This window comes from Delphinus delphis, chromosome 5 (genome assembly GCF_949987515.2).
Source record: "Delphinus delphis chromosome 5, mDelDel1.2, whole genome shotgun sequence".
Classification (NCBI taxonomy): domain Eukaryota; kingdom Metazoa; phylum Chordata; class Mammalia; order Artiodactyla; family Delphinidae; genus Delphinus; species Delphinus delphis.
Genome location: NC_082687.1, coordinates 28,858,833 through 28,873,837, shown reverse-complemented (window position 1 = coordinate 28,873,837; position 15,005 = coordinate 28,858,833). Strand labels below are relative to the sequence as shown.

Here is a 15,005-nt window from a genome sequence, read left to right as displayed (position 1 = left end):
TATATATGAAATTTTCTTTATTCTTATACTTTAAATGTTCTTTATTCCTTTAATTTTGCAGAATGTACTTGTGTACAAATCCTTTTTAATTAACTTATCCTAAAACACAGTAAGCCCCAATACTCAGAAGATGCAAATCTTTTTTTCAGCTCAGGAAATTATTATTCAGTAGTGTATTTTTTCATTCCTGATTGTTCTGTTTTCAACTTTGGTAAACTGTATGATTCCTTTCATGGATATTTATCTTTTGTCCTCTTTAATCTGTAATCTTCTCTCTCATAATTTTCGTCTTTGGACACTTTTCTTCTGCACTCTAGGAGTGCTTGCCAAATCCAGTCATTTGGTATTCTGCACTGTCTTCTACTCCCCCACTAACACTGAAGTACATTTTTGGTTTCCTTGTATTTCTTGCCTTTTTAAAAACACTATTTCCATTTTCGTTTGCCTTAACAAATATTATTTTCTAAAGTCTTAGTTTATTTTTTCCTTGTTGCTTTTGACCTCTATTTTTTAGATTGAAATATAGTTGATTTACAATGTTATATTATATCAGTTTCAATATTTTACTACATTTAAAGTTCTTGTAAAATATTGGCTATATTTTTTTGTGTTGTACAATATATCCTTGTAGCCTGTTTATTTTATGCATAGTAGTTTATACCTCTTACTCCCCTACCCCTATCCTCCCCCTCCCCACTTCCCTCTCCCCACTGGTAACCACTAGTTTACTGTCTATATCTGTGAGTCTGTTTCTGTTTTGTTATACTAATTCATTTGTTTTATTTTTTAGGTACCACATATAAGTGATAATTTGACATATTTGTCTTCCTCTGTCTGACTTATTTCACTAAGCATAATACCCTCTAGTTCCATCCACGTTGCTGCAAAGTGTCAGAATTTCATCCTTTTATATGGATGAGTAATATTCCATCGTATATATATACACCACATCTTCTTTATCCATTCATATGTTGATGGACACTTAGGTTGCTTCCGTATCCTGGCTATTGTAAATAATGCTGCTATGAATATTGGGATACATGTATCTTTTCAAATGAGTGTTTTCATTTTCTTCAGATATATTTTCTCACATGATATACAAAAATAAACTCAATGGATTAAAGACTTAAATGTAAGACTGGAAACCATAAAACTCCTAGAAGAAAACATAGGCAGACCACTCCTTGATATAAATCTTAGCAATATATTTTTTTGGGGGGGACACCTGTCTCCTAAGTCAAAGGAAACTAAAGGAATAAACAAATGGGACCTAATTAAACTTAAAAGCTTTTGCACAGCAAAGGAAACCATGGACAAATAAAAAAGACAACCTAATGAATGGGAGAAAATGTTTGCAGGTGATATGACTGATAAGGGGTTAATATCCAAAATATATAAACAGCTCATACAACTCAATATAAAAAAAACCCCAAACAACCAGATTAAAAATGGACAGAGGACCTGAATAAACATTTTTCCAAAGAAGGTATACAGATGGCCAACAGGCCCATGAAAACATACTCAACATCGCTAATCATTAGAGACATGCGAATCAAAATCACAATGAGATATCATCTCACACCTGTTAGAATGACTATCATCAAAAAGTCTACAAATACCAATGTTGGTGAGGATGTTGAGAAAAGGGAACCCTTGTACACTGTTGGTGGGAATTGCTGCAGCCACTATGGAAACAGTATGGGGGTTCCTCTAAAAACTAGAAATAGAACTACCACATGACTGAGCAGTTCTACTCCTTGGTGTATATCCAATTGGTGTATAAAACACAAATTCGAAAAGATACATGCACCCCCATGTTTTGGCCTCTATTTTGAATAGTTGGCTTGCTACAATATAGTGAGAATGCCAACACTTTTCTAAAATTTTCTTCTGAGTCTAGTAGAATATTTTACTAGATTTTCAGAATTGCAGACTGCATTAGTTTCCCATGGCTCCTCTAACAATTTACCAAAACTTGCTAGCTTAAACCAATACATATTTATTCTCTTATAGTTCTAGAGGCTAGAAATCCAAAATTAATGTCACTGGACTAAGTTGTCAAGAGTCTGGACTTAGAGTTTTGGGACTCTAGGGAAGAATCTGTTTCTTTGCCTTTTCTAGCTTCTGAAGGCTGCTTGCATTTCTTGGCTCATGACCTCTTTCTCTAATCACTCCAGTTTCTTGCTTCTGTCATCACATTTCCTTCTCCCCTTTTAGTCACATCTCCCCTTTGTAAGGACACTTGCATGTAGGGTCCGTCAGGATAATCCAGGATAATCTTCCCCTCTCAGGATTCTTAATTTAATCATACCTGCAAAGTCCCTCTTATCCTATGAGCTAACATTTACAGGTTCTAGGGATGAGGATGTGATATCTTTGGGGCCATTGTTCAGTCTACTGTAGGGAACTTTCCCCTTGTATCACAGTCACATGGGCTTCAAATTCAGAATGACCTGGGTTCACACAACCACTTAGCAATTGTCTGAACTTGGGCGAGTGACTTAATTAGTTTTCTTTGCTATTAAACTGGGATAAACTCAGCACCGACCTCATAGGGTTACTTTGCCAATTAGATCAAGTAATGTAAAGTGTTTAGCAAACTAGGTCCTCACTAAATGTTAACTAGCATTGTCATGATTAATGTAGGCCCCAATGTGTTTACTCTGCCCTGAATAAGGAGAAACAGATCTATGCAAAGTGAGTGATTTCACAAATAGAGAACATGGTGGATTTTTCTCAGCTCCACTCCATGTTCACTTGGTTGTGTTGGTCACCTTTTCTTGTTCTATAGTTGAGGAGCAGGTGTCAATGCCCACTTCTCTGCGCAATTCCTGGTAACTGCAGACATCTATCTATCTGAAATAGGTTGGCTCTGCCAAGGTGGGGCCTTTCCTATTCCACCCCTTCGTTCTTTATTAGTTTTAGCTGTTCAGCACATGAGAATTATAATCTCCATTATACATTGTTATCAAGATCTGCCTGTCCCACCCTCTGCACAGAGCTCTTTCCTTGAAATAGGACTGTATTAAATCCTACCACCAGGATTACTTCATTCCTAGTTGTTTTCTTGGAGCTGTAGTGTCCCAAGTGGATCGTGATAGATGGGGGTATGGGGAGGGAAATGGTTTTTCAATAGCAGCACCCACATTTTATTTTATTTTTAAAAATTTTTTGAATTAATTTTTATTGGAGTATAGTTGCTTTACAATGTTGTGTTAGTTTCTACTGTACAGCAAAATGAATCAGTTATACATATACATATATCCCCTCTTTTTTTGGATTTCCTTCCCATTTAGCTCACCAGAGTGCATTAAGTAGAGTTCCCTGTGCTATACAGTATGTTTTCATTAGTTATCTATTTTATACATAGTATTAATCGTGTATATGTGTCAATCCCAATCTCCCAATTCCTCCCACCACCCGCCTTCCCCCTTGGTATCCATACATTTGTTCTCTACATCTGTGTCTCTATTTCTGCTTTGCAAATAAGATCATCTACACCATTTTTCTAGATTCCACATATATGCGTTAATATACAATATTTGTTTTTCTCTTTCTGACTTACTTCAGTCTGTATGAGGGTCTCTAGGTCCATCCACGTCTCTACAAATGACCCAATTTCATTCCTTTTCATGGCTGAATAATAATCCATTGTTTATATGTACCACATCTTCTTTATCCATTCCTCTGTTGATGGACATTTAGTTTGCTTCCATGTCCTGGCTATTGTAGATAGTGAGCAGCACCCACATTTTAGAGAAATGATGTTTGTTCTGTTTGGTTTTTTCTTAGGTGGTATTAAGCTTCTTTCTAATGGCTTTCAGATGGGCTAGGGGTTTATTATTATGTAAAGATCACTGATTGCTTTCCTCAGTTCACTTCCATCATCCTAATTAATGAAAATTTTTTCTCAACTGCAGATAGGTGAATGCTTAAAATAATGTTTTTGTGACCTTGACATTTTCGTCTTTTTATGATTGTTATAGTATTTTCTTGAGGCTATAAAAAGGGCTGCCTCACAGTCTAAGGTAACAAGCCATATTGAACCAGAAATCATGATTCTTTTTGAACATTTTTTATTTACTGTGAGCTTGGAAGTATCTGCCAAACTTGTTCAAATACTTGGCAATTCAGAAAGATATTATGCAACAGTGATGCTACTGTTCTATTGTGTTATATCCTAATCATGATGAAGTTCTCATATATTTTTCTAACTCACGTTAAGCTTATCCTGCATCTTAGTATTGCCTCTGTATCTACAAACAACTGTTTCCATTTGATAGCCAAAAAAAAAAAAAGACTAAAGCTATGTTTTATTTGCTGTCTCTCAGCACACATATAAAAGTGTTAAGTAGAACCTAGTACAAAAGGAGTTACTCATATTTCTTAGATGTTTTGTAACATATAATTTGGGAGCCATGAATACTAACTGGTATTCAGTAGATATAAATAAGTTAGTTTGTTGGATCATTATTTTTATTGAATCCTTTTGGAAGCGGTTCACTATAACCAAAAGAAGGTAGATAGTTTAAGTAATTTTAGAATACATATTGTTCATTTTTGACTATAAATTAACAATATGAATTGATTTAAATGGACATTTCAGTCATTGATTCTAAAATCTGAACTAATACAAGAGATGGAATTCAGCTGCCCAAGCAAGCTTCTGGGGTTTGATTATTCAACTGATTAAGATGCTATTTGTCAACTCTAGTTTACCACCCCTTTTAATTATATAGATAATCAAACTAAGAACTGCTAATTCTGTCTCCTATTAATTGATTGTAATTACCTACAGATTAAAACTGCATGTGCAATTAACTCAAAGAATTAATTGATAGAAGGGAATTGATAAAAGGGAAACAGAACGAGCTTGGCATAAAAGAGGCTCTAGGGACAACAGGCCTGCTGAAACCAGTGGTGTCTTGGGCTCTGTCAAGTCCTCATAAAGATACACCACACTTGCCTCTGGACTTCTCTGGCTCTATCAGAGGCAGTTGCATAGATTATTTCCTGTGAACGTTTGGTTTCTTTGTTGACTGAAACAATATATTTGAAAGGTTTAAAATCCTATTGTCTTTGGGTTTTGTGCTGATATTCAGACAATTTGGACAAATCTATCAATTTGCAATATGGAGGAAATGCTTGTCACTACAAAGATCACAGAAAAGTGGTGAATGTTTTACCTAGTTAGAGATCCTTCCTTCCTCCCTCCTTTCCCTTGTTCCTTTCCTCATTTTCTTGGCAATATCACCAGATACAATCTTACCAGTTTTCTGTGACTCATCTAAATAATTTGTTTCTAAAGTAATTATGCTTATTAGATTTTGAAAATCCCTCTCATCTGTGTAAATAATTGGCTCATTGTTAACTGCATAAATTTGAATGAAAATGGGAAATAAAAAGCCACCCCCAACTCATATGTATTTAAAAACGATTACCATTATAAACATCAAGATAAATATCAAGAGAGGGAAGATGGTCTGGTGAAAAAAATATTTGGTCCTGAAAAAAAGAATTTTAAAAATCCCTTTTTAAAGACTCTTCCATTTTTTCAGATGTTTATATCAGTTGTATTACATGGGGCCTTTCACTCTCAGCAGTTTCCTGAGTGGCCTTTCACCCAATACCAAGTCAGTGCAGTAGCATATACTAAACATATGCTTGGGGCACAGCACTGTATTCAATATTATGGAGAATACAAAGCAAGTTAAAGACTCTCAAGTCTAGATAGGGAGATGAGATCTGAAGAAGACAACAAAATAACATGAACTAGTGGTATAATAAAGTTTTTCAAAGAGTCTAAATAAGTATTGAGGAAACACAAGGACACAAAGACATCAGTATGGATATTTAACAATTTTTTTAATGTTCAGAATTAGCTAATAACTCCTTGTTAATCTGATGGGATATTTTGGTTTCTTTCCAAATTTTGCTATTGTATTTTCCCCAGATTTGTTTAATCTCAGAGTATTTTATTTTGTCCTGCTGGCTGGTAAACTGGGAGTTCTAACAAGATTTCTTATTTTTTCACCTATCAATATACAGCCTACTCTTGCTTCCCCCCCCCCCACCCTTAGATTTCAGAATCTTAATTTCTCTTTGGCATTATCTGTGAAGCTTGTTGGCTCTGTGAAGGGTTTGTGAAGATTTAGTCTGATGTATGACTTTGGTCTTCTTCAAACTATCAGCTTATAACTTTCGACTGACTTTGTGGAATAAATTGGAATTTGTTGCGTGTCACCTTCTGTGCTTAGCTTCTGAGGAGGAGTCATTAGTATAGATCAGTGTGTGAATGATTACCTTGAGGATTTTAGTGGAGGCTTTACTGCTTCCTGAAGTGGAAAAGTTATAGCTATATTTTCTAGTGTGATACCTGTATACTGGAGAAAATAATGTATGGCCTTCTTGATTATATGAGTCTGTTTTGTGGGTAAACAAGATAAAATATTTGAAATGCTCTGGAATCTCTTGGAAAATAAGTCATATAGCATTTAGTTTCATTTGAGGTTGGGCTCTTCAGTGATCAGGAAGATTCCCTTTTGCCTGTGAGATTTAACCTTGTGAGGCTAATTCTAGTTCACCAGTGTTTACATAGTAACTTTAATCACATTGCTAATGAACCAGAATCACAGAGCAATTCCAAGTAAGATATTGTCCTTGCCCTGAAGGAGTTTATACATTTAAAAAGGAGATTGGAAAGAGATGCTCTGTTATCTAAAATAGTGAGAACATTTATTGTAGAAGTTCATTGAAGGAAGTGGGCGAAATAGGGATAGTGCTAGTAAATTGAGAAATGCTTCAAATTAGTCAAAAAAGCTTCATAAGAAATGTGGGGTATACACATCTCTAACGCTCTTATGCTATCCTTTTATATCCCCCTGGGTTTATGAAAGTCCCCAGTAAAGGATGACGTGTATGGCCTTTCCTTTGCTATCCTCTTCTCAGATACTAATCTTTTCAGATTCTCTATGATCTACCCATTATTGGCATTCGCTTCCATTAAAGATATTCATTTCTTCATATTGGGTTGTGATTGAGATACATAATTTGTTATGGTGCCTCTCCTAGAGATTTTTCCTTTTTGATAGAGGGCAGAGACTGACTGAAATTGAAGAAATATATGTAAAATTAAGATGGGGTAGGATATGTGTGTGTATATTGATTAGAATGTCTCTGAGATAATATCACATTTTTATTATTTTATGTTACTACTCTACCTCCCTATATATAGGACACTTAACTTATGGTCCTATAAATAAATTGAAGCAATGAAATGAGAGAATACATTCCTTCTGATTTTTCTCTAAATTTATATGAAATTAACTGGTCCATGGAGGACTCTATTAAATTAAAAATTTCAGGAAAGAAGATATGTATATGAATGAGTATTAGAAAGAAAATTGGAAATGTAAAAATAGATTGATTCATTTGGATGGCAGGATTAAATTGTATTTCTGAGAAATAAGTGGACAAATAAATCTGAAATCTCCTCTTCATTAAAAAATTTTTTGCAGAAATCCCACATAACTACCATGAGACAGAAGAAATATGTGGGCATGTACTGGCTAACCTTTTGCTCTTCCAACCTATTTACCTTAAATACTTTCAATAATTTTATTTACTTCACAATATCAAAACTAGCACCTTGATAATAATTTTGAATTCTCTTTTAAAGTGCTTATGTAACAGGGAGAGGAGGTTTTCTTTTGTTTTCATAAGTGCTATTCACAAATCTGATTTTGCTTTAAGCCTCCCTTAAAAAAGAAGTCAGTGTTCTTGAAGAGAAGAATCAAAAGAATGAACTTATTAGTTTTCTGATGGGCACACTGTATGTAATAAAAACACGAGAGCTTTACTGTGTGAGGAAGCCCATTAACTGAAGCCTCTATGCGGTGCTATCACTTCCTCATCTTGTTATGGTAGATGAAAAGATGTGATTTTAATACAGAATAGTGGGGCCATAAAGATGATTTACGTTCCTCTTTGTAACACTAAGCAGTATGATCAGTGTGTACTTTTCCTGGATAAATATTCTTTTAACCTGCATTGATATTTCCAACAGACAGAGCGTTCTATGATTGGAGAGGAGTAGTGTCTAAAAGGTTTTCCTGTTTGACTCATGACTCCAGTTGGCCTAGTTTCTCTGGATCATCGTCAGTATTTCAGGATTATTGTAGTGTAAGTATTTGTAAAACCGGACATAGAGTTGCATTACCATTTTTCTAGCAAATGATTGAATTCATTTTGATATAACATGTAAGATGTTACTATGGGCATATTTCATTCCTAAAATGATTCCCCATTGAAATTCATCTTTTTTCTGAAGCAGTGCTTTTGTTCTGTTGTCTTATTTTGTGTAAATCTTGCTGATCACCTTAACTCCTAAATATGTATATTAGTTTTTGTTTGAAGAGTGGTAATAGCCAAAGTGATCATCACAGTGGTTTGCCCTAAATGTGATAGCGACTATTTTTGTAATGGTACCTAGACTATCAAGAAAATACAGTGGAAGCCAGTGGAGAATAAAGATGTTTGTTAGGAGTGTGGCACTAAGAGGACTTAACAATCCAAGGACAATGTCACGACCACATACTAATGGTTTTGTGGGTGAGGGCTCTCCAAACTGGGGCGTGAGAATCTATGACTTGAAGATGGAATCAGGACTTCACATTAAGTTCACCTGCTCATCAGGGCAAGTTCTGAGATGTCTCTATGTAAATACAGTAAGTCCCCTACATATGAACCTCCGAGTTGCGAACTTTCAAAGATGCAAATGTGTGTTCACATGTCCAATCACGTAAGTTAGTTCACGTGTCTGGCATACATTGTTACATGCGTGCGTCCTGTACGAGTGGTTGTGCTTTTGTGTATTTTATTGTGTAGTACTGTGTAGAGTACAGTAGTATAGTATGTTTATTTCAATCCCAGGATGTCCAGAAGCAAGCGTAAAAGCAGCAGTATGTATTGTACTGTTCTTTTCAAGGTACTGTACTATAAGATTAAAAATGTTTTCTTTATTTTTTGTGGTTTTTATGTATTATTTGTGTGAAAAGTACTATTACAGTACAGTAGTATATAGCTAACTGTGTTAGTTGGGTACCTAGGCTGACTTTGTTGGACTTACGAACAAATTGGACTTAACGAACGTGCTCTCGGAACGGAACTTGTTCGTGTGTAGGTGACTTACTGTAGTAGAAGCAACTCATGTGATTCTGAAATCTTTAGCAATGATTTCTTAAAAGAGTGCAAAATGCCATTCTATAATATTTGTGTCTCACGGTGTCTGTATAGATGTCTGGAATTTTTACATCTCCTATGTGTTCTGCTCTGTATGTGAATGTGTCTGTCTCATTTTCCTTTTCTTTCCTCTTTTTATATCATGAATTATTTTTCCTTTCGACTTGTGATTTGTATTAGTATTCTTGGGCTGCCATAACACAATACCACAGACTGGGTGGCTTAAACAACAGACATTTATTTCTCAAAGTCCTGAAGGCTGGAAGTCCAAAATCAAGGTGCCAGTACGGCTGTTTTCTCCTGGGGCCTCTCTCTCCTTGGCTAGCAGAAAGCTGCCTCCTTTCTGTGTCCTCACATGGCCTTTCCAGTGTGTGTTTCTAGTGCCTCCCTCTCTTCTTATAAGGATGCTGGTCATATTGGATTAGTGCCCTTACCCATATGACCTCATTTAACCTAATTACCTCTCTAAGGGTCGCATCTCCAAATACAGTCACACTGGGGCTTAAGGAGTCATATGAATTGTGGGGAGACACAGTTCAGTCCATACACCATTAGAGAGCTGATAACAATTATTTTTCTTATCTACTGGATAGTTCGTTATCTAGTATTTTTAAAAATCTTGAGTTTTTATATTTTTTCTGTAAACCAAAACTTTTGAATCACATCATATTTAACTTCTGCTGCTAAATTCTTTGTGAGTAAATATACTAAAACTAAATCATTGCATCCCTGTTTTAGATAAGGGTATTATACAAACATTATTAAGGAAAATTATATGAATTTAGATGAGGAAATTATATGAATATTGTTTAGTGAAATTCAAAGTCTTCGTAATCTACTATTTTCAGAACATAGTAATTAATTACAGAATAGACAGTTACCTCCAGCTAATTGGATGTCTATTGCTAATTCATACATGTCCTTAGCAAAAGTAACACCCATAAAAGGCTGTTTTCATTTTCATTTTCCAGTAAAGGTGAATAAATGAACTACTGCTTACCCTGTTTTACACTAATCATTTAGAGATTGCTCCTAGCTGTGTGAAGAAGTACATTTAAACATATTTCTTTGGGGAATAAGTTGGGCAAGAGTAGACATGACTGTGGAGAGCTCCAGATGCAAGACTGGGGAATTGCCCACGGGGGAATTAGGAGTACAAAGAGCTACTAACCATGGCTTTGGCATAATAGATGGTGCTTTGGGTATGTGTACCTGTCTAAAGAAATTTGGGGTGGACTAGAGTGGAGACTGGGTGAGCATTAATAGGCCTTTTGCCTCAGTCCAGTTAGAGGTTTATCTTACTCTTGCAAACCCACTATGTTGGGGGCGGGGTGTGAATGGATAAGAGGGGATAAGATTCAAACCTTCAGATTTCTTTCCTGCAGCTCACTGCATCTTTAATTTTCACCATTGAAAGTCTAATTTATTTATTTATTTATTAAGGATTCCCCTTTCATTTATCCTTTAAAATAATAACAGTACTAGAAGGGATCAAATATCAAGTTCTAAGTTCATCTTTTCTGCCATTTTTTTTATTGTGGTAAAATACACATAACATAAAATTTACCATTTTAACATTTTAGGTGTACAGTTTGGTGGCATTAAGTACACCCACATTGCTGTGTAACTATTACCACCATCCGTCTCCAGAACCTTTTTATCTTTCCAAACTAAAACTCTGTACCCAGTAAACACTAATTCCTTGTTCTTCCCTTCCCCACCATCCTCTGGCAACAAGTATTTTACTTTTTCTTTTGGGGCTGGCTCATCTCACTTATAATGTCTTCAAGGTTCATCCATGCTGTAGCATGTGTCAAAATTTCCTTCTTTTTTAAAAAGGCTGAATAATATTCTATCGAATATATATGCCATATTTTGTTTATCCATTCATCTGTTGGTGGACACTTGGATTACTTCCACAATTTGGATATTGTGAATAATGCCACTATGAACAAGGGTGTAGAACTATTGTTTGAACCCTTTCTTTTTCTTTTTTTGGATATATACCCAGAAGTGGAATTGCTGGACCATATTGTATTCCTATATTTAATATTTTGAGGAATCATCATATTATTCTGCAGAGTGGTTGCACCATTTTACATTCCCTCTAGCAATGCACAAGTGCTCCAATTTCTCCACATTTTCATCAGCACTTATTATATTTCTGTTTTCTTAATAGCCATCTTAATGGGTGTGAAGTGTTAAGTAATCTTGATATGAGTTTGTTCAATCAGGTCCAGAAGACAAAAGTAACTAGGAAAGTTGAGAATGTAGAAAGAAGTTTGCATTGTTAAAAGAGGAAAGAAGACAGGGTGCAGAAAACCCTGTATTTGATTTTGTAGGAGGAGAGAAAAATATAACATATTTTGCTTTCAAAACACTCTCGATACCTTAGCTAATCATCAAAATTTTAATTTGCTCAAATAAGAAAGTCACTGTGGATATGCTTTCTTTAGGCTAAAAGAAAATATCCCTTTTAAGCCAGAGTTTCTGTTTTCTTTTTGAAGTATTTTGAATCCTATATGTTTTTAGTTCTAATTAAATAATACAATAATGTTATATGTCTTTAGTTTTAATGTTTCATTTCTGCAACTGCCGACTTATCATATTAGAATTGTATTCGAATTCCCAGTTATTTTAAACAGTGGCATATAGCCCCCTGAAACTTCTTTACATGAAGTTAAAGAAACTGCATTCCTAAGAAAAAGTTACTAATTCTACTTTTTATGATCTCTGAAGTCCTGAGACATTTGTAGCCTTAATTATCTTGAAAGATAACATTTATCCAAAGTAAGTGAGCACCTGTGAATATGATCCCTTGCATAATATAAAAATATAGTATTACATTTCAATAATATAGGAAACACCACCCATCTCCAACTTTGTTGTTGCAATTTCATTTCATAACTCTTCTTTACAAGGTTTTCTAACTTTATGATAATGTATGAAGCACTCTGGAAAACCACAACCTGAAGGACTGTAGGTGTGAAAAACAACTCTGGTATTTATCAAAATTCTGAGGTGCAAAATTTAGTGTCAATAGTGCTCTTAAAAAAGCTAGGATGAAAGCAAATATTGACAGAACTTTGTATAAGAAGTTAATTTCTATCTAATATTTATGAACATATAGAGTAAAAACTTTTATTCATTAGTCATCAGTAAGGCAAAACTCTCCTCTGTGAGTGGCTAACTCACAACTCTGTTGCAGTGGCTCTGGGATCAGAAGGTTCCCTGACGGGAACTCTGCCATTTGGTGACCCCTAGAATGAGGATGAGATGACAAGCAAGGGACTGCCCAAGCATGCATGCTTGCATACTTATTGTGGTGGTGACAGGGTTCAGGGATGGAGGATCAGAGGGGAAAGAACAGTTGTGGTTGTCTGAATGGGAGGGCAGAGTGCATTTCAGGAAGTGAAAGAAGTTGAGTGTGGCAAAAGTATAGCATTCAAGAGGGCAAGTGGCAAGAAATGAAACAAAATTTAAGCAAGTTCCATCGTCATGAAGTGCCTTCCTTGTAGGAAGACATTTGATCCCTTTATTTTCTTAATCTTGGATGGAATTTGCCTAACCTTGACACTAGGAAGTAGAGATTACAAGGAAATAGAACTTGGTTTAATACCTAGTTGCATTATACATTGTTTCGTGTTTCAAAGAATGCACTGTGAGTCCTCTGGGCATTTGGATCTCCCTCCTTTCAAGGAGAACAAGTCCTATATGAGAGAAGAAACCAAGAGTCACTTGTCCTGTTTTTAAACATACTTATAGATTCAGCTCATAAACAAAACAAAAAATTATTAGTTTTGCAGAAACATATTTTTAGAAATGAAAAAAGAAATTCCATATATAACATTATGCTTCACATTAGCTTAATTTTGACCATGAAATGGGTAGACTAGATTTTAATGAAATTTCTTATCACTCTTCTCTGGAGAATTTTCTTGAGCCATTTTGGGAAAAGAAAACTGTAAGAATCTAGGGGGATATTCTTCTCTTAACTTGGAAATTTAGATATTTTTGTGTGATTCTTTACCAAATTATGCTGTCAGAAGACTGTGGGCATTCACTTGATTTTAGTACATAATAAAAAATAGTAAATTAACTTATAATATGTAAAATATCTTTGCTCATTTTTTTCTCCTCCATCACATTTTCTTCTCTCTGCTCTTTTCTTTCCCTCCACACATTTGAGAGGTATTGTAATCATTTTCATACTCATGATTTTCTCCTCTTGTGGGTTGCATTTGATAAAAAATGTCATCTGATTTGATTTTCTGATATTTCGAAGAATTAACACAAATCATTATGACTATTAAATTTAAAATTTCTATTTATTCAAATGATTTCCTAAATTTTAAAAAATCATTTTGGGTATCAATGAAATTACATTTTGAAAATTCTGTTCTTACAGAATTAGGCTTGGGTTTAATTTAAGCCTTGAGTTAACTACGTGACTATGATTTTTTGACATACTGAAGAGCATTCCAACAGTTTACTCTTATCTGATCTTTTGTTTGTTTTGGTACTATTACAAGCAGTGATGTCTAATGCTGTACATTATCTTCAAACTTCACATTTTAATTTTGAAATGCATATGTATTTTCCTATGAAATATAAAATTTTGAATCTTTGTGAAAGAATGATATATTTATTTTGATATATACATATAGGTAAAACTATTATTTTTTTAACGTATATAGTTGCAGTTAAAACCCCACATTTTAATAGTTATATTGCCTTGTAGCAATATTATCTGAGCCTGACATTTTTATATATTTTATATGGGCCTAGGTATTTTATAATCATCATTTATTTTATTTTTATTAAATCTTTCCTTCTAGATAAAAATTTCTACTGTTGCCTTAATTAAAGTACTTTTTGGGAAAATAAAGAGGTACTCCATTGCAGAATTCCTTTAGCAATAAATAGGTTAAGATGTATAGACCAACAACAAATTGGTCAAGACATATATATTTAAAACTATTCTCACAAAGTTTTAAAAGAAAGCACTCTTGGTGATTGCAAGATTTGGATTATAATGTTACTTAGGCTTACCAATGTACCATCATTTAAACAGCTCACAATACCGTTTACACTAAATGATATTCAAAAGTGGAAGGTTAGGTAAATAAACAGGATAATTTTAAATTTGTATTTTTGGATCAATATATTTTTATAGAGAAAAATCTTGATCTATACTTCTTTATCATAAAAGACCACTGGATTTTTAGTTTCGTAAGTAACTTCACAATCTTTCTTTACTGTAGAAGCCAAAAGATTCAATCAAATTCTGTCAATCATGTTGCCCCTTTATTCTGAGATGTCCTCGTGTGGGAAAGGTATTTGAGGGACACTAGGCCCATGGGCATTAGTAACAGTGCTCGTCGTAGTTCTAGTTTTATAATAACCTCCAGTCAACATGCACATTCTTTCTGAGATAAGCTGGAGTGTGATTGTTACCAAAACCTGGATGAAAGAATGAAAAGCTGGATGCAAAGAACATTGGAGCAGATATTAGGTTAAGGGAGTGAACAGACTGTGCCTACCCTGGGGAATCCCCCCACCCCCACCCTTCTGGGAAGCTAGGTACGCTTGTTCTCTAGGAAAGGGAACATTAACTAAATTTCTTAAAAAGTAATGAAAGAGAACAAACTGTAAAAAGGCAGCCAAAAAAGGCAAACATCTGTTACTGAACATGTCTCACTTGACTTCCTTTTAATGTTCTTAGGAATAAATTTATGAACTAGGAAAGGTTCAGCACTAATTAG

General features: G+C 34.6%; 1 protein-coding gene across 1 annotated transcript in view; it reads left to right on the top strand.

The window, feature by feature from the left end:
- IQCM (IQ motif containing M) overlaps positions 1-15,005 on the top strand; it is a 347,601-nt gene that overhangs the window by 81,362 nt on the left and 251,234 nt on the right. The window contains 1 exon segment of the mRNA XM_069540669.1: positions 8,066-8,181. Within this exon segment, the coding sequence (XP_069396770.1) occupies positions 8,066-8,181 (116 nt within the window).